Source organism: Phalacrocorax carbo, chromosome 8 (genome assembly GCF_963921805.1).
Source record: "Phalacrocorax carbo chromosome 8, bPhaCar2.1, whole genome shotgun sequence".
Classification (NCBI taxonomy): domain Eukaryota; kingdom Metazoa; phylum Chordata; class Aves; order Suliformes; family Phalacrocoracidae; genus Phalacrocorax; species Phalacrocorax carbo.
The window spans coordinates 24,996,776-25,017,002 of NC_087520.1; the positions used below are offsets into that span (position 1 = coordinate 24,996,776).

The 20,227-nt window shown below is 40.8% G+C and overlaps 1 protein-coding gene across 1 annotated transcript in view; it reads right to left on the reverse strand.

Moving 5' to 3' along the window:
- NUP93 (nucleoporin 93) overlaps positions 1-20,227 on the reverse strand; it is a 91,409-nt gene that overhangs the window by 69,866 nt on the left and 1,316 nt on the right. Inside the window, exons 2-3 of the mRNA XM_064459270.1 lie at positions 13,727-13,940; positions 13,075-13,192 (exon numbers count right to left, since the gene is read on the reverse strand). Of these exons, the coding sequence (XP_064315340.1) occupies positions 13,075-13,192; positions 13,727-13,905 (297 nt within the window). The 5' untranslated portion in view covers positions 13,906-13,940. The remainder of the gene's footprint in view (positions 1-13,074; positions 13,193-13,726; positions 13,941-20,227) is intronic.

Here is a 20,227-nt window from a genome sequence, read left to right on the forward strand (position 1 = left end):
CTGCCTTCTGACAGCTTTCAAATGACACAGCACTAACACATCTTGTATGCTGGAGAGATTCCTCTGAAAAAAAATGTAAAAGGCTCAGATAACGCAAGGAAAAAGCGAGCGCATACGGTAACCCAGAGGAAAGAAGGAAAGGAGTTAACAGTTCTGCTACAGCGACTCACAGGAATGTAACTGAGTGACAAGTTATAGATCAACTCTTAGCCAAAGGTTTTACACAACTAGTCGATGGTAATCCCTTCCCAGCTCAGCTCTGCCCTATTCCAGCAACAAGGCAGATGCGTCCACCTTGAGTGCCTATTTCCATAATTCACTAAATCACAAGCTTATTAAAAGCAGAAACTGTTGAGAAGATGCAAAGTTTTTCCTCAGAAGAGGGGAAAAAAAAAAAATAATCAAGAGGCCATTAGAAAAGGTAGAGAATAAGGCATCTAAAGGTACAAAGCCACAAACGGAACATTTAGCACAGCACATTAACTAATTATGTATGGCACTATCATGCACTTCATCCTACCAGCAAATATGAAGCCAAAACATTAACCTCAAGTCAAATAACAAAGCAAAAATGAGAGAAGCAATATTGATTCACTGTATCTATTGAGTAATCAAGCTTCTTACCATTAGAAATAAGCTGCAAAATTTTCTCGATAAGCCATCTTTAACCTTGAAAAAAATTAAATCAAGCTAGACAGGGACCAAGAAGAGAAATATGGCAGGGCTAGCTCTATTTAAAAAACCAAAACCAAATACAGTGTCCAAATGTGTAATTCCACAGCGAGGCGGGGTCTTTGCATCCAGCTTGTACCATTTAGCTTTCACTAGGACCTCAAGACGGGCATGGTCTCTTAGGCCTTTTGACTACTAGATTAGTGCTTATTTCAGATTCATTAAAGCCTTTAGGTTTTTGTATCTACTTAACAGAGTAAAAGGATTTAAACATGCCATTTTCTGTTACAAGCCTTTGGGCAGGAGAGGAAAGAAATAATGAATGTTTCAGCGTCACTATATGGTAACCATAGCAGGCAAAAATCAATTACTACTGAGAGGATCTGGAGATAACATGCAGGTTCCCACTCATCTATTTGAAATGTGGTAGTTTTTTTCTCTCCTCTCCATTTCCTCCCCCACTTCTCTTCAGAAATGTCATTTCTCGTACATTAGAATCTGGCCCAAAGAATCCTACTGGCTAACAAACACATTTAGAGATAAGGATTTGTCATGATACTGTACGGTATCCCCACCTGTGCACTCCTACTTATCTAAGATTAAAATCAAATCCTTCACAGATTGCTACTTCTGCCTTTCACACTGAGTTTGGCTACACTGAACTTTATTATCAGAGAAACCAAACAACAATGTGGCTTTCTCAAGATCATGGTGTAAGCTGGACAGCCACTCTCAAAAAGAAAACCTGCAGGACAGATCTGGGGAATTAGCAAAACCATGTATACCCCCTCATGTGACACAAGATGGGAACACTTTTGGGACGGATAACATTCTAAAAAAGGAACCAAATAAGTACTGGTACTTAAAAGTCTGAAATATGTGATCTAGAAAGGGCAGATCCAGAAATCCAGGAAAGGATGTCTGTTTAAGTGATGCCAAGCTTAAAAACCAATAAAAGGAAATAAATTTTAAACACAATCTGTAATTGAATTGTGGAACTTACTACCACAGGAGGATGGCAAGGCCAAAAACATAATGGGATTAAAAACTGACTCGGTATGTATATGGATATCAACAATATCTAGAGCTGCATTTAACACTAAAATTGTGGAAAGAATTATCATTTGTATGCCTCATGGTTTTAACCAATCTCTAAGCACTAGATAACAGGGTGAAGCCTAATAAAGCAAGCATATATCCCCATGAACACTTTTGTCAGTGTTTCTCCTCTGAATTATCCAGTGCTGGTCATGAGCACATAAAGGTAACTGAATAGATGTGTCCCAAATCCAATCTAATAAATCAACTCTGACAAATATAGTTTCAGCTAATGCCACATCTTTAATTCAGGTTTAAGACAGCCAGTTGAACCATTCAAAAAGGTTTAACAAAACTGGTGAAACTGAAATTGAGTACTGATGTGTTCACACAGTCTTTCCTCATCTAGCACTCACGTAACACTGGCAAGCCTTCCCTTTGCTCCCTCAAAAATACCACAGGTTAGAAAACCTCCCTCCCCTTCCCCACAATAAAGACTAAGATACCACAGAATCCAGACATTGGTGCTTGAAAGGGACAGTCCACAGACTTGCACTGCAGTCACAAAAGCTGGCAACATGCTGTTTTATACTCTATAAAGTTACTTTAAAACTAAGTCTCTCCAACCTTCTCAAGCCATTTTTACCAAGCAACAATTAAGCACGCTGTTCCATTTAAGTAAAAAAATAATCTGTTAGCTGTGGTTCAAAATGCTGCATAAGCAGATCCTTTCTGGTGGAAGCACCATGCATCTTGTGTCCTTGCTGAGATACAAATAAAGGAACGGTACAGAAAATTTTCAACTCATCTTCCTAAGCTTCTTTTGGTCGTTTCCATGTGCACAGAAAACCAACACGAGACATTTCGCAACAACTGTTTTTTGTTTAAACAGGAGTTTAATGACTTAGCTCAAAGTAAGTAAATAACCCTCTTGCACCCAAAATATTCTCAAAGCACAGACCCAAGCAAAGAGTGGAAAGGAGGTAATATATGAACCCAAGGTAGGAAAGCAAAGGGAATAAATACAACTGGAATAAGGAAAAAAAAACATGAGAGTGGAAAAAAGATGAGAGATAAAGGACAGGAAAGAAAACAGGAAGGATGCCACAAGAACAGAAGTTGTGCCAAAGATCTAAATGAGTGAAGCAAATGCATGTGTCCTTAGTTCCACCTCAAAAGGCTATAACTTTCTTTCAGGAGCGTATCTTGGCAGGAATAAGAATTCATTTTGACTTCAAAAAGGAAAGTTAAATATCCATACACACAACCCAAACATTTCTTCTGCAAACTGCCAAATTTTCAGGCTGCCGTTTTGCATGGAGAAGCTTAAGTACTTCCACAGTTTGATGCCCAGGCATTGGTAAATAGTGTACATGTTAGTTTGTGACTATTTTAAACCAAAGCTTGATAATGCCTAGTATTAAGATTCTTGGATGTGGAGCCAAACTGACTAATTACTACAGTGAAGAGGAAGGCATGCACAACAATATACCTGTGGACTTTCCCAGACTCTTAAATTACGCAAATCGTTTGGTTATAAAGCCCAGCAGAATTCATGAGTAACACTTTCAACAGGCCTGAGTAAATTAGGGGGGCTTCCAAGGAGGAGAGGGAGTTGAGAGCCGCAGCAGCTGCTGGTTTTTCTTATAGATTTGATGAACAGCCTTGCTGGAAAGAAAGTGCGCAGGGTTTTATGCTGTTTGCGTCCACAGGAGTTCAGCAAGACAGTCCGGCCTGCTCACATTACAAACTTCCCTCATGAAAGAGCAATTTGTTTTGTACAGCTCACAGCAGCATGAGGGATTACTTGAGGAAGACGCTCAAGACAATGCTTAAGTAATAAAGACACAATCAAAATCAATAGTTCAGGAGAAAGGTAACTCTCTTCATACAGATCAGCTCCAAGCCACTCTGTCCATTTCAGAAAGTTTGCTGAAGATCAAAAATTCTTTTTTTCCTACTGCAGTTGGGAAATTTTTATTTCTTCTCTTCAGAAGTAAGAACTGAAAAGCCATACTGACGTAAATAGGTAAACGTTCATTTTTCAAACCCAGCACAACACACACTGAAAGCTTCTGCCATCTGTGAGAAGTCCCTGCCAGCCACCAGGCCTCCACATGCCTATAAGCAGGGTTTCCCAAAGCCCAGTGTCTGTTTCCTATTTCCACAGAGGCACTAGAAGGACACACCATGGTCCACTCAGGAAAGAACTGGATCGCTTCAAAAATAAATACATTAAAAAAGAAAAAAAAAAACACCCAACACAAACAAAACCACTCCAGACTGTTTTATAGTGTTACTATCCAAAATACTATTAATATCTTAGAAACCTAATTTAGCTTCTTGATTTTTCACACTTTTTCCCCCCTTTAGATGCAACAAAGTTGAACTGGGTTCACTTCTGTGTATAACCAGTTCCACTGTTAAATTCAAGCATGGCCCTGCAGACCTTATTTCAGAGCTATAATCAAGGTACTGGAAATCTCCAAATCCTCTCCCATAAAGTCTATGCTTTCTTTGTAACGGTTTCCAAATTGATGGAAATATCAGTATCTTGCAAAACAAAACGGAGCGGTGCTTTGCAAAAGTTACATTTGAGCCTTAAATAAAACAAACCATCTCTTTAGCCCAAGGAATTGCTCTATCACATGATACATGGAGGTGGCAAATTGCCAGGTTGAAAGAATTTGCATCTCAGCATTGTTTCTTCTCACCAATCTGTATAACCACAGAGATGAAACCATTCTACTAAATTTTTCCAGCACCATGAAAATACTAACCCCAACAGTTCATTTGCACATGCTCAGCACACACTGTCTAGGTCAGTAGTCAATACAAGACCTCAGCGAGCACTATATTAATAGGACAGCGTGACATTAAGAGGTACTGTGTTGCCAGAAGTGCTGTCCTCCTGGTAAGATGCAACAAGGATCCTGAGAGTCATTAGTGATCCCACAGTACTTCTTGCAATACTAACATTGCTCCAAGCAGGGTCTTGGTGAATTTTTAACTCAGATAATCACATCCCACCGGCCAATCTTTGCTCTAGAGTTTCAGCTACACATGGTGTTTTAAAAGGAGAGAACGAAATGTCTACAGCTCAACACAGGAGAGGCAGTGTTTTGACTACATGATCTCCAAACTGCATTTTATACCATATTTGCTCCTTTACCGGGGTACGAGTTAACATTCAATTAGGAATTGGAACAATTTTCATCACAGAGCTGAGCTACACAGTATAAGGAGGAAAAAAGGGGAGGGGGAGAATGAAGTGTTACAACTCAAAATCTGGTCCTGTTTTAAGATGTTTATGATAGATACTTCAAAGATGTTTATTAGAAGTCTACAGTCATACCTATTTGAGATGCAAAGAACATATCTGGATTAAGCAGACAGGAAATATAAAATGTGCCAGGACACAACAGAATTTAAATAGATCAATAAACATAACTACTAGAACAAGAGTTCTCAATTTTTACATCTTGTGACCTTGCATTAGCATGAAGTTTTGAAATGTCCCTTTCATACTCTCTCTTTCATCTTGGGTAAACAAGAGAGGCAGATCATGTCTCTTCTATCCCTGTTCCTAACCCCTTTGGGTTAGGAATCCATGATCAGAACCCTGATGAACTGGAAGATGACCAGATAACTACTCCAGTTAGCATGCAGCCAACCAAAGTGAATTTGAAATAATTCAGTATCACAACATTTATTGAGTGACTAATCTGTCCAACTAAACACCATAGAGTATTCTATATTAAATGTGCCATGGTTTCAGTTTTTATGGCATGCTTGTGTTTCTTTTTAAGGTTAATAAGGCCAGGGTGGTTTAAAACTGCACTACTAAATCATGCTATAAAATCACCAATGAAAACTAGAGAAGATTGCCAAGATGTAAACTAAGCATGTGAAGGAAAGAGGGACAAGCAAAAAAACCAAACACCCCAAAACCCCAAATACATTCCCAGTGTTTTGGGCTTCTCCCTCCTCGCCTCCCTTCTCACACAGTGTTACTCACCTACCTGCCAGATGCCAAAAGGAGCTTTTTTGGAGTTTGCCTGTTTGTGGTTTGTTTTGTTTTTAACTTCAAACAAAAAAAAACCCAAAACAAAACCAACAAGAGACCCATGCTGGCTATGAAATAGAGTCCCCGGCACTCTTAAACCCCAGCCACACCCCAGAGTCTACACACACCTCGCCATCTCCCAGGGCAGTCTTTGATCAGCAGGGGCCTTGGGAGGATCAGGGCTGACCTGTTCATTCTGAGGGGCCCTGAGAGACTCTAGGTGTCCAGGAGGTGGCAGGCAGACCTACGAACCCCCAGCTGCCTCGGCAAGGCTGCAGGCTGTGGAAGCCCTTGCAAGCCTCATCACCCAGCAGAGAGTCACTGACAGGCTGCAGTTTTCCCTTAGAGGTTTATGTAAAATTGTTACACGTTACCTAAAAGAAGGGACACATGCAAACACGTTAGAAATGACATGAGAAAGTTTCTGTAATTTATATTTCTATGGTCCACATCCCTTCGCTCCATTTGCTGCATGTTAAAATATTCATTCCACATCACCACTTTCAATTATGTTAAAACTGCCTCTGGCCACGTTTAATTACCAGGGTATTTATATTTTTGATTTACATGCCTAAATGTATACATTAAGGATCAAATCCTGAATGAAATCAATGAGACAACCTAAGCAAAGAAGATCACAGGGTTTGATACAAGCATGCACTAGTAATGGGATGAAAAAAAATTACTTCTGAGAACCTTTGTAGAGAGGTATTTTTGGAGCATGACATTTCTACAGCTTTTTAGGAATTCACAACTATGACTGCAAATAATATTTTTTATTCCGACTGCAGCAATGCAGAAACTGACAGCCAACAACTGACCCGAAGAAAAAAACCAAACAAAACACAGAAAAACAAAGGAAGACGGTTGTCCTCTTGTATTCACTGTACTGGCTCTGCAATGGTTAAAAGGTCCCCACAGCTGTGCTGGCATCATTGATTAGGGTGAACAAGGAAGCAACAGAAAAATAAAGCCACCTTAATTTCAAGCTCCATTAGAACTGAAGGACTTGGGCGGGGAGGGGGGGGAGAAATCAATGTTTGGCAAATGGGAAAGGACAAAATCTGCAAGAGGAAAAAAATGCATTTTCAGGCTAAGCTAATGCAAACAATGGATGGTGAACAGCACTTGAGGTTGCCCCTTTAAGGTTGTGTCAGCATTTCCATTTATAAACTCTGATTTTAGTTACACTCTAGTAGATTACCACAGGCTTTGGTATTATTCTAGCAGATACCACAAAGTAAATCACAAATGGTAATATAAAATAGCATAAGAGCTCACTGGTTGAATCATGCACCCTTTCAGTACCTGATGTCAGAGTGTTTTAAAATTATGAGTTATATGCATACATACACACAAACAGAACACACAGTGCTGCGGCGAGCATCCTGGGACCCAGATTCTACCAATGCTAAACCAGAAATCAAAGCTGGTTTTGATACAAAGCCTGTTTACGGCACTCTGAAAAACTTGGAAATATCCCACATACTTAATTTCAGTCTGCCTCAGTTGCCACTTGGACAGGTTTCACTCTAACCTCTGCCCTCATTTAGATAAGAGCTCTTATTTCTGTATCTGGACCTCCAGAGAGCTACTCAGTCAATACTCTGAGCATCCGCACCCAGAAATCAAAACCAAACCCTGGTATGCAACCTTTAATTTCAGTTCTGCCTAGATCAGGACACCAAGGTGAAACTGTTGTACAAATGAGATCAATTCAAAACTTTCCTTCAGTGTAATGGAGCCAGGACTTGACCTCAGACTTTCTAAGCAGATAAACAATGTACGCAAGGACAGCTCATGTCTGTTTCCAGCAGTCATTTCACAGATCTGCAGAGCTGGAACAAGCCTTAAAAGTGAGAGCAACACCATTTCTTAAAATTACCACCATGACTTTGGGCTTAGACATTTCAAAACAAGCATACAGGGGCTAAATCTAGTATCAGGCCATTGTGACATGTTCAAAACACAAAGCACACAGTAAAGCATAATGTATACTGTAACCAAGCTATCTTAGTAGGTATTAATCAGGCCCTGATCCTGCAGCTAACCCGTACTGGGTTCCCTAAACAAGTTTACTAGAGCAGCACCAAACCTCTCTCTGACATCCACACATCAACGAAGCTGCACATGTGCAAGAGCCAGGCCCTACCATTCATGTTACAATAGTGCTGCCTCTCCATGTACTTGTAATAATTTAAAAAAAAAACCCAGCATGCATTTATGTGCTAAATATGGCATTGAAAACATCAAGAATCACTTGACTACCATATTCAACTTCGAAAATTTTTTGCTAAAATAGGCCTTTTTTGACAAGTTAAAAAAATCTTGATCTTTATACACTCTCAACACAGGAATTGTTATGAGCTGCATTTGCTGTGAGAAGGGTGTGTTGCATTGCATGCTATTTAAGAAGACAATCTTTGAAACGAGAGAGGAAAAATACAAATTCCTATAACTTAGTGGCAAGCCTAACATCTTTTTCATAATCTTCCCGGCCTACTGCTCTAGTGGGAGACATTTCCTGGACTCGCAACCCTTTTATGTGCAAGCAATCTACATTTTACAACTGATAAATAATTCAGATAATTAATTGAGCTGCAATCTGGTGTACTACTTTTTAGTCAGCACTATGAGTACCATGTAAAAGAGATTCTGAAAGTCCCTCTTCCTTGTTAACCCGATCTGAGGCTTCTATTAAGGCAAATTCCTAGATTCTCTTAACACTTTCCGAAAGTCTCACATCAACATCCTGGGACTTCATGCCCTAGGATGCTCCCTTTGGATTTTTCTTGCTGTGTTTTAGTCTCTCTAGAAGAAACAGGATACTTCCTGGAATCCTCCCTCTGCAGTACTGTCTGTTGTCGTTTGAGAGGTTAGATTCTAGCTTATCTCTCTATGCTGCCCACACACAGGCTGCTAGAATATACCGCAACGTAAGAAGGAACAGAGACAATAAGTAAATACTGAGGTAAGAAAGCTGGAGAAGCTCAAGCAAACCATCGAGAAATTACTGGATGCAAAGGAGCAATATGGGAGCACATAGCAGGAAGTCTAAGTATTTTCCTGCTGTAAGAGCTTTAATAGAAATTAAAAGTCAGCAGAAACCTAAAATCATACAATAAAGATTTAATCATATTTGTAACCTTCATGGAATTGCAAGTCAGCAAAGGCTAAGCACTAGGTCTACACCTCTGGCACAAGCACCCATATTCACCTCCAGAGCACCACCTACTCCGGTGCTGCGGTGTACATAGGCTGTACCAGCGCAGAGTCTCACTGCAGTTTTACAGTGAGAAAGAGTGTGCAGATTTGCAGTTTCAGGTACTTACCCGAAAAAAGTTTCAGCCTCTTAATCAAATTATGCTGTAAAGTATTTATGAACTGATAACACTACCTGCTCCAGCTGAAGCTTGAAGGACACTTCATAGGCAACAATAATTAAAGTACTAAAGAATCTACAAATGACAAAGAAGTTTCAGATTGGACAAAAGGCTTCACAAATTTGCTGCAAACTATGCAGGCTTGTGAGTATGTTGAACATCAGGAAAAGACAGGACTGAGAAAGGACAACTGAGCCTACAATACTGACAATAAACTGTGAAGCAAGTTCATTAAGTATTTTGGAAGAAGTTTTTGTTGGTTAAAAAAAGAGTAATGGTAACGTTAGAAAGTGGAGGCTGCAGGCTTGATGCTGAAGAGAACACCTTTTCTCAATCCCAATTCTACTGGTAGGTAGAATTAAAACCTACCAGTATGTCTGTGTAAATAGGGAGTAACAGCAGAGGAACAGTAAAGTCCTGTAAAATTATAAACCAGTTCCCTTCCTTTTATCACCCTGCACACTGCCTTCTAAGATACAATGGGAGCAACTTGTGGAGGAAGAATGCCACATGGTGTAAAGGGGTAGCTACATCTGGCCCAAAATAAACACAATAAACCCAAAAAAGCCTTATGACTAACCCATAATAAGCTTAGGAAGAATGAAAAGAAATCCCAACATAATAATCAGAAGGTATTAAAAAAAGTAACATAGGAAGGAGCTTTTGTAGCACATCTTTATCTAAAGCATCAAGTAATTTTAAGACCTACCTAGTTAACACACCTAAAGGACAACCAGTAGTAACATGAAGGCCCTCTTGCGTAACTAACAACAAAACCTTAATAAAAAACTGCTCTGAAAGGACCTGAAAGGATCAATAACCCTGTTGTTGATGACTGTGTACCAGAACCTACAGATGAGCACAGGGCTTGGCCATATTCTGAACAAGTTACTTTCAGGTAACTGACCATTGTCAACATCAGCCAGACAGCCTGAGATTTGACTGCAAATAGAAAACCTTACATTCGTTAACTGCAAAACTAACAGGACAAAACCTTTAAGACTGATGTGGTACTCATGTGCCTGCAGGATGACCTAAAAATGGAGCACCTTCCCACGGCAAATCGGTTTCAGCTAATTTACTATGAATGTTTTCTGCACATGGCCTGCAAAAAAAAAATTTAAGATTCAAAGCACACATGTATTAGGCCTCAAACATGAGTAGTTAGTTTTAAATTAAAGTGATCACTGATTAAATCACCAGTGTTAATCATGATTCAAAACAGCAAGTGTGGAACTTCGATTTAAACTATTGACTTTAATCCTGCTTTTCATTTGTACTTTTTAGGAAAACAGCTAAAGGAAGGCCTGACTCTCATTCACCTATTTTTGCCATTTAAACACATTGATTTACAGTTAACCACTGTATTTATGCTAAATTTGAGGTTCTTCCATAACAGGAAGATACAATTGTAGCTATATTCACAATATAAGCTTATTTTTAAAACATAGTATTTATTCAAAATCTTAAACATTTTTATTAAATTTCTTATTTTCTACATGACATTTACATACACGCTTACACACGTGCTTTGTCTCAAGCTCCACTAGGATGAACTAGAATCCTATGAGAAATAGGCCACAGAAAAATGTTCAGTCAATTAAACTGCCTTATATCAAGAAAAAAGTATCCAGCTTGTATTTCAAAATGTTTGCATTTCAAATAGTCTCTCCTGTGAGACCAAAGGAAATAATTCGCTTTAGCAGCAAAAAGGCAGATTGAAAACAATGGCTAGACAGAGGCATTTCAGCACCTAAACATGCAAATGGACCAGTATTTAAGAAACTTTCAAGAAGGCCTATGCAAGGTAAGTACCCAGTTCCCACAGAAATCACTTGGAGTTGAAATCAATGGGTCTCAGATACCAAATTTGTTTAAGCGTGGCTGAAAATGTCTTGACTTCAGGTGGTAAGATATTTTTAAAAAAAAAAAATCTCCTCCCACATCCTTCAAACTTTTCCAATTAAGAAATCTCATGTGTCACTTTTTTTTGTTTAAAAATATGCTTATTTTTATTTAAATAATTTTATTAGTTTATAGCAGGCTTAGTCCATAATATCAACTGCCATGAATTCAAACTTAAATACTTCTTTTTTTAAAGAAATATATTCTAATGAAAAATGTTCAAATATTGACATGTCATTAAAAAAATGTACACACACACACTGGAGATGAAAAAATACACTGAGATCATCACCAGAATCACCATATCAAATAAGGCCTTGAGATCTGGTATAATAAAAAAGAAGAAAGTTTTCACGTTTTGTTTAGTTAACCAGAAAAATAAAGTAAAATGAGTATTACGCAGTCCTATCCATTTCCCATATGCCACAAATCTCAGAATCCAAAGAGTCAAGAGCTCCACTGCTTCTGGGCTTGAGAATCTACAATAAGATTGCTCTTAAAGGAGAAAGAAAAAACACCAGAAATCAAAGAAGTAACAGCATTAGTAAACCTTGAAAAAAAAAATTTAGACAGTATGGGAGACAAGGAAGACATTTACCAATCAGAAATAAAACATCAGAAATTGAAACAAAGGAACAAAATGAGAAGAGACAGAAAGCAAACAGTGGTTTATAGAGCTATCACTACGTGATCATTCAATAAAGTCTCCAGAGCGCGCTAATGTTCAGTGAAAAAGGGAGCAAAATCATCTGGGGAGGATGAGAGAAGATAGCCAAATATGCTAGGAATCACCAGAAGGTAAAGAGGTGCAAAGGCACAATAAGTCACATTTGAGAAACACATTAGATGCCCCAAGCGTTTGGTTCTCACACAGACACTCCCCCTGCTGTGTTCCCAACCCAGGAAGGCTGAAGGCAGCCCTGACATGAAAGAGTACTGCTCACCCTGCAAGGAAACACCTCCTTGCTACAGGACAGAGGGCACACACTGCTACTCCTGGAAAGGCTACGGACCTTAGAGACTAAGGGATTAAGTAAATCCAACTGAAGAGAGACCACCACAGGGCTCCTAACACTAGGATGAGGGTACACTAAGGGCCCACCCACCCAAAATGGATGGCACCAAATCCTCAAATAAAACATCCCATAGGCAAAATGGGGTAGCTCTTTACAGGCTTCCCTTTCCCTTCTGAAGTTAAGTAGTTTAGGGCTTTCTTCACCACCCTAATTTAGCCATCTGCCAGTACAGAGAGAATATAAGCTTCAAAATGATTAACCAGTAATTCAGACTGTTATTCAGACACAACCCACAACATCAATTCCACACCTAGCTCTTAACTGAGTAATGAATACCACAGATTTCTTCATCATGAAGAAAGATATTCCACAAGGGCAGGCAACTATCATAAAGCAAAACACAGATGGGTCACATTAATTTCTAAGGCACCTGGGGAGATAATCTACAGGAAAATTTACAAGATTAAATCACACTGGTAAAGCATATGAAACACAGAAAAGTCAGTCTACCATGAAGACAAGGTTATGACATCTGAGATACAGTGAAAGAAAAAGCTATACTCACCCCTTTTCCATATTGACCGAAATTCCCCCTATGCCAACACCTCAAAATTGCCAAGCGGCAATTTTGTGTTCTTCCAACCAGACATTAAAAAAAGCCTCAAAACTATGAGGGAGAGGTTTCCCTGTGCAATTTAGGCTTGCAAAGCCAACAAAGTCAGCTCCACAAAGGCAGTAAGTACATGGTTCCTCTTGACTTCAGCAATGGTTTGGAAGTTAAAGTACTTCTGCCCATCTGGTACTTAACGCTGCTACTGATAGCTAACTCAAACATCTTCCATCGTTGAAAGCAGCATCTCTCCTGTGTAATTCTTCTAGCCAGTGAAATATAGAGCAAGACTATTTCCACAATGGCCTTAGAAGAGCCTTGAACCACAACACAGGGACCACGGTTACAAGCGCAGCATAATTCACACGTCAGAAATGCCCCTACCTGGATGTCAGTGTCCTTCACAGGTTCAAGAGGCTCAAATGTAGTGGCTGCACTTAGACTCTCTAGTCGCTGAGAAATGTGAGATATATCAAGACCCCTAGACCCGAGAAGAACAGACCTATAAGGAAAAAATTGTAGAGGTATGAAATTAGTATTGAACAGACAGAACTCTAAACCAAAATTAATTGCCAATATTTAGGTCAGCCACATACAGACAGTGCTCCCAGCTGTGTTAGGAAAACTGCATAAAAACTGAACTTTAAACAGCCCTATGTGTATATCTAACTGCCTCAGCCCTGCTGAACTCTTTCTGCTGTTCCACTGCAGTACTGCACAGCTGCCAAGTCCTTCCAGATAGAAAAATTCTATAGCATGTTGGTAAATGTGTTTAGCAGCAGCCGGAACAAGATATTGCACTTTTTGGCTTTAGCGCTGGCAATCAGGAACAGTAGCTCCTCAGAAAAATCCTTCAGTTACTTCCCCCCCCCCCCCCCCAAATAGGAGAAAGATGGGGGGCAGGAAAAACAGCTTTGCAGTCATTCTGTTTCTCCCAAGCACATCCTCCTGGCAAGACTCCCCACACATCAGAACCAAACCTGTAAACAGCTTCTACCTCTGCATAGATTTTCCAATGCCGGTGCTCCACACTTACGCCTTAACATCTGCAGTCTCCTGGGACGTGCGGGTCAGAGTGCGGGAACGCAGGCGCTCCCCAGCCTGCTGGATCTCCTGCAGGTTGCGTTCTACATGAGGGAGCTCAGAGATACCTTCCGTCTCGGCTGCAAGCTGTTCTGCCTGCTGGAGAAGCTCTCCAAAGCCTTCAGTATCCATCTCTATTGCAGGTTTCACTCAGGATGCACAGAAACCTTCAGAGAAACAGAAAATTCTTGCTCAGCTATAAACAGTTTCTATACGTACAGGTGTACAGACAGACCAGCAAGGGAAGGTCTTCTAGTACAGGATACTCTTCTGTCCATCTTCACCATGCACTACACATCAAGCAAATACTTTCAGGTGGTCTTGGAATGCTTTGCCTTGGAGAACTATGTTCTTAAGGCAGATCTATGGACCTGTCAGAAGCAGGATGTAGATGCCGTATCAGTTCATATATTGCCTTGATACAAAGGAGAGTGAAAGCAGAGATGTCCCTGGGAAGAATCTGTTGTTAATTTAGCTATGAACTACTTGTGTGTATATATTTATGTACATATAAAAAATGGGGACACATACATATGCACACAGAGATATGTAATACACAAGGGCTGAAAAGTCACATGAGGTTAAATTAACAGCAAAACAACAAGCATATACACATACATAGACAGCCACAACTAGCCATCTATTAAAATGTGTTAATCGACGCCATTAACCCCCAAAATCAAAGGAAATATGCACGCATTGTTCCAATGTAAGAGGCACATGTCTAACTTTGATGCACACAAAAGTTTTACCAGTGTTTGTGAGAACTTCTTGCACAGACCAAATGAGAGAATGGTTAAAGAAACTATATAGCAAAAGGCAAGGACTGTAACAGATGAGGTCATCAATGCATTGTGCAGTTCCAAATTCAGAATGGAGCCCGTTATTTTTACGGAAAGAGCAAAAATATACATGCTTGGGATCAATGTAGAAAAAACATGTTGCTACAGCGTCTACATTAATGAAATAAGAAACCCAAACCCTCCGCTTCATGCACAAAATACGTAGCATGTAGCCGATTCAGCTGCAAATCACAAGCACCTGATGCCTCTGTAAAGCCACAGGAGAAAATCCTAGAAATCTAGTCTTGGTGAATGGTGCTACAGACATGGGAATCTCTGGTACAATCTCTCAGAACATCTACACCCTAACCCAAAGTGCCTGGGATCAAAAAAGCAAACCAGACCTTAAGCATTAACTCCAGCTCTTTATCATTTACTCAAAAGTAAAATCAATGAAACTATCTGGTTCGAGGGAGCCCACCAAGAAGAAAACAGCGCATTTTTACAAACCAAAAATAGCCTGCAATTCAAGTATTTCTTGGTACCCTTCAACCATACCAAACTGATTTAATAGTACAATTTTAATATTCCCTGTGTTCTCAGTCTCACCACCATTCCCAAGTACAACCACCAGTGGCAATAGCACTGCTTTCATCTGTCTGGACAAGGGATGTAAAAGCACTGCATGATGATTCATTCAGACATATGCAATTAGAAGGACAAACTGATCCCTTCCACCTGGGTGCCAGGACAAACCCTAAGAGCAGGCATCCAAGAATGGAGAATTTCACAAGCAGCCCCCACCTACTTCTGGAAAGCTGGGAGCTACTGGGGGAGGCAGCAATCATATTTGCACTGACTTGTTAACCAGGTGAGATAACAGAGACTAGATTTGTTTGAATGGATTAGCATGCCACTGAGACAGAGGGGAATGGGGAGGCATGGTGGTGGTGGAAATAAGCAGTTTCATGCCCTGCAATGCAGTACAGAACATCTTTCCAGCGTTTACTTGCAATAACTCAGGTGCACACCTGCCAGAAGCAGCCTTTGTTGGCAGGCACTGACCAGAACAGCCACACTCCCATACAGTTAAGAACACAGCGATCAGATCCTCCAGGAGCAGTGACTGCAAGAACAGCACAGACTCCAGCTTGGTTTGATCCAATCCAGTCCGCTTCCTCTTTTCATTACCAACGAGATAGAAAGCCGGGAGCATAAGAAGGCACTAACTTCTCAGAGAGCACTGAAACCAAAACCATGGAGGATCAGCACACTATAAAACTGCTCCCAAGCCTGCACTTTTTAGCCATAGACTCTACATCAAAACCATATAAGATTTGTCCCACAAATCTGGCAATGTAGGACAACTGCAACAACTCTGCAAAATCTATTTGAATTCAGCAAATATAGAATAAACTAGTTATTTCGGAGCAAGTTAAATTACCTGTGATTATAACAACTCACAACTTATCTAGAGAACCAACACTAAACAGCTTTTTCTAAGCAACAGAATTCAAATATTTAGACTGAATAGCAGCAAAAACAACTTTGTCTCCACCCTGTCAGAATTTACTGCATTCAAGAGACTGCAGTCTGACTCTTAATGCTGCTGTGCAGGATGGAAACTGCTACCACAGTAACAAGCTGAGCAATGGCAGATTTTCATGTCTGGCTGGGGAAGGAGCAACAACTGACACCTAAGGGAAAGAAAATACATCAGAAATTAAACTAACTTCTGCAAAACCATATCGACCTTGGGCTACAAGCCAGAACTGAAAAGGCTCTTTTCTAAAGACAGCTGTTCTAAAACAACTTTGATGACATATCAATAGAAGATGCTGCATTAGACTACTATTCCATCAAACCCCAGTTTAATGCTTCCCCAACATTTAAAACCACAAATAAACACGATATTTTGTACAAGTTGACTGGCTTTAAGCCAAAAAAACTAGAAAAAATGACAGGTTTCTTAAGTCCATTCAGACTGATCATAAATTATTATTTATTACCTGAAAAACCGTAAAAACCCCTCAAGAGCACTACAATGCCATCTAATGAAGAACACGGTAGCTATTATTCTCCAAATATGGCCACGATGAACATTTTACTGAACTAGCTTCAGAAAGATGTGAAGCAGAAATATTCCAATGCATGCTCAAGTGTCTGTTGGACTTCACATACTGACAGGCTTTGTGTCATCTAACTAATTAACTTTGAAAAAGACTAAAACATTTTGATTTTCCAGTGCTTTGAAAAATGAAAGGAAGACGACCTCCCAGGGGAAAAGGAAAGCCTCATCCTCTATGTTCACAATAGCTGGTGGACCAATACAGTTCCACAGGTTGCAAAGAGATTCTTCAAAATGGGAAATGAAGAGGAAGTCTGCCCTCTCGCAGAGGCTCCCACTCAGTATGCTCAAGAGACCCGGTCTGACAAGTCAGGATCAGGTTCTGTTGGAAAGAAGAACCAAGAGCACCCTAGTGAGAGAAAGTGGGCAACTCTTTACTTACTGCAGTCGAGGTCTGAGGTAAAAGTGCTTTTTCGACAGGCTCCAAGCCCAGGCTGCTACAGATAGGGTAGCAGCTTCTGCCTGGTAAGCTAAACATGAATAAGTAAAAGGGCCATCCTGCAGGCCTGGGGAATTCTGTGTGAACAGCAGCAATAGTACTGAGCTCTCACACGGTACTTTGCATAAGCAGACATCCAGACATTTCAGAGAGGAAGTCAGCAACATAATCCCCATGCTACAGAGAGCAGAACTGATTAAGAAATGCAGAGATTGAAATCAAAGAGCAGGTGGCCAAATTTTTGTTTCTTTTTGAAGGAAAGCACAATGACATAGGATCTTACTTAGACACTGCAATAAATTGCCTTCTAAGGATGTAGACACTTTGTCACTGGAGCTTTATAAGAGTAGGACAGGCACAATTCTGTGCTGAGTCCAGTCCTGTTCAACATATTCATCAATGATCTGGATGATGGGATAGAGTGTAACCTCAGCAAGTTCGCTGACAATACCAAGCTGGGAGGAGTGGCTGATACACCAGGAGGCTGTGCTGCCATCCAGCAAGACCTGGACAGGCTGGAGAGCTGGGCCGAGGGGAACATCACCAAAATCAACAAAAGCAAGTGCAAGGTCCTGCACCTGGGGAGGAACAACCCCATGCACCGGTACAGGCTGGGGGCTGACCTGCTGGAAAATGGCTCTGTTGAGAAGGAGCTGGGACTGCTGGTGGACAGCAGGCTGACCCTGAGCCAGCAATGTGCCCTTGTGGCCAAGAAGGCCAACAGTATCCTGGGATGCATTAAAAGGATTGTGGCCAGCAGGCTGAGAGAGGTTATTCTCCCCCTCCACTCTGCCCTAGAGAGATCACATTTGGAGTACTGTGTCCAGTTTTGGGCTCCCCAGTTTAAGAAGGACGCAGAACTGCTTGAGCAAGTCCAGTGGAGAGCTACCAAGATGATCAGGGGACTGGAGCATCTCCCTTATGAGGAAAGGCTGAGAGACCTGGGTTTGTTCAGCCTGGAGAAGACTGAGGGGGATCTCATCAATACCTATAAATATCTAAAGGGTGGGTGTCAGAATGATGGGACTAGGCTCTTTTCAATAGTGCCCAACAACAGGCGAAGGGGCAATGGGCACAAGTTGGAACACAGGAAGTTCCACCTCAATATGAGAAAAAAATTTCTTTCCTGTGAGGGTGCCAGAGCAGTGGAACAGGCTGCCCAGAGCGGTTGTGGAGTCTCTTTCCCTGGAGCCATTCAAAACCCACCTGGATGTGTTCCTGTGCCCCCTGCTCAAGCAGGGGGGCTGGACAAGATGATCTCCAGAGGTCCCTTCCAACCCCTACCACGCTGTGGTTCTGTAATAAAGCAGGAATGGTGCAAATCTACTGACTAGGAGCAGAGACACATCATTGGGATCAACTCTTGAGGTCTCATCCCACCTTATTTTCCATGTTCCACAAGTGGAAGTGACCAAGTACAACCCAAACATCTGCTGCACACTTTCAGCAGATCATGCTCTAGTATGTAAAGCACAATAATAAGTGTTTAATCAAACCTAGCAAAGGGAATACTTCCATACCCTAGCTATACCGAAGATATATGAAATTGGGATAGGCCAGCTTAAAAACAAATACCTAAAAGCTCCCAGCTATACTTGGTACTCCATCTGGTACAACAGCCCGTTCCCCCAGCAACAAAACACTGATGCAGGAAAATCCTGAACAGGTCACACAACAATCTTCCAAACTTATTGTTTCTTCTACCACCCACCAATTAACCATCTCCTGCCTCCCATGAAGACTTTTAGTCCTGCATGTTTTGCTCTTCATTTCATCTGTAGGTAGCCATGCAAAAGTCCAATCTTTTTATGATCTTAAAGAGCTCTAACAGTACATATGTTGAACAAAAATGTTTTTTCAAAGTTTTAAAGGCAGTAACATTCAATTATTTGCTCTGGCACTGTGAGAAAGAACAAACAATGGCATGCGACTCTTCTCTATCCTGTTTGTTATTTAACCTGGAATGAAACATTCAGCATTTTAAAATATTTCTTCCAATATATACAATTATGCATTTTTCAACACTGCCTTTTATCTGCCACCTGACTTCAAAGTTCCTTACAGTGGTCTCAAATCCCCACTGTCCTGAATAACTGACTCAGCTGGCAGTTTTGCCATCTTATCACTCTCCCTCTTTTCCAAACATTTAGTATTTATTTTAAGTACCTGACTCTCAGCCGGCTCAGCAGTGCAGCAAACTGACCCTCATTAAACAGAGCATTTAGTTCAGTATTTGGAATTCCTGATATGAAAACCCAGATCCTCGCCCCTCACTGAATTTCCTGGGATATTATCCACACAGGAACATTATTAATTTAGACAACAGAATACGTATATCCTCCAAGCAATTTTTAAGCGTTTCCCATTTGTAAGCCCCTAGAAGTTTTCCCAAGGAGTAGGAGACCACTTTAGAAACACAGCATAAGTCAACAGCAGCAAAGCACACAGGAACTGGCTTTGTCACCCTCACCTTAGCCCTCCATGACCTAACTACTGTCCCGCAAGACAACCTGGCCAAATTGAAGGAGGAGGAAAGCAGCCCTTGTTTGCACTTGGGCTTTAATTCAACCCCTTTCACTCACTGTTAATATATTCTGGTTTAGAATAACATTGGGACACAGATGGCACCCAGCACTCCACAGCAGTTGCTAATTAAATACCAATGCCCAGTACACCTACAGCTCAAGCTTTAACACCAAGGCAGTTCAATATCATGTCACAGATGTTTGGCTGTTGCCTGCAGTTGGGACTAAACAGTGAGAGTAAGTTACTCTGTACGTGTTGTACACTTTATGACAACTCTGGGAAAAATCAAAGCTGTAACATGGAGTGGATCTTGCCTAGGAGGGACTAACAAATAGCATTCTTTAGGTTCAGAAATAGAGTTCTGCATCTGAGATGCTCTGTAATAAATCCTTATTGTCATTCTCACCTGTTTTGCACAAGAAGTCAGCACTGCTGTTGGTAGAGCTTGCGAGATGGAGTTGGGGAAAGGGCTAGTCATTGCTCTCATTCAAGGATAGTCTGAAGGGTCCACATTAAGCATTTAAAGACAGCTATCCTGTCCTGCATCAAAGTTACTGGTCTGAAAAACCACAAGAATCC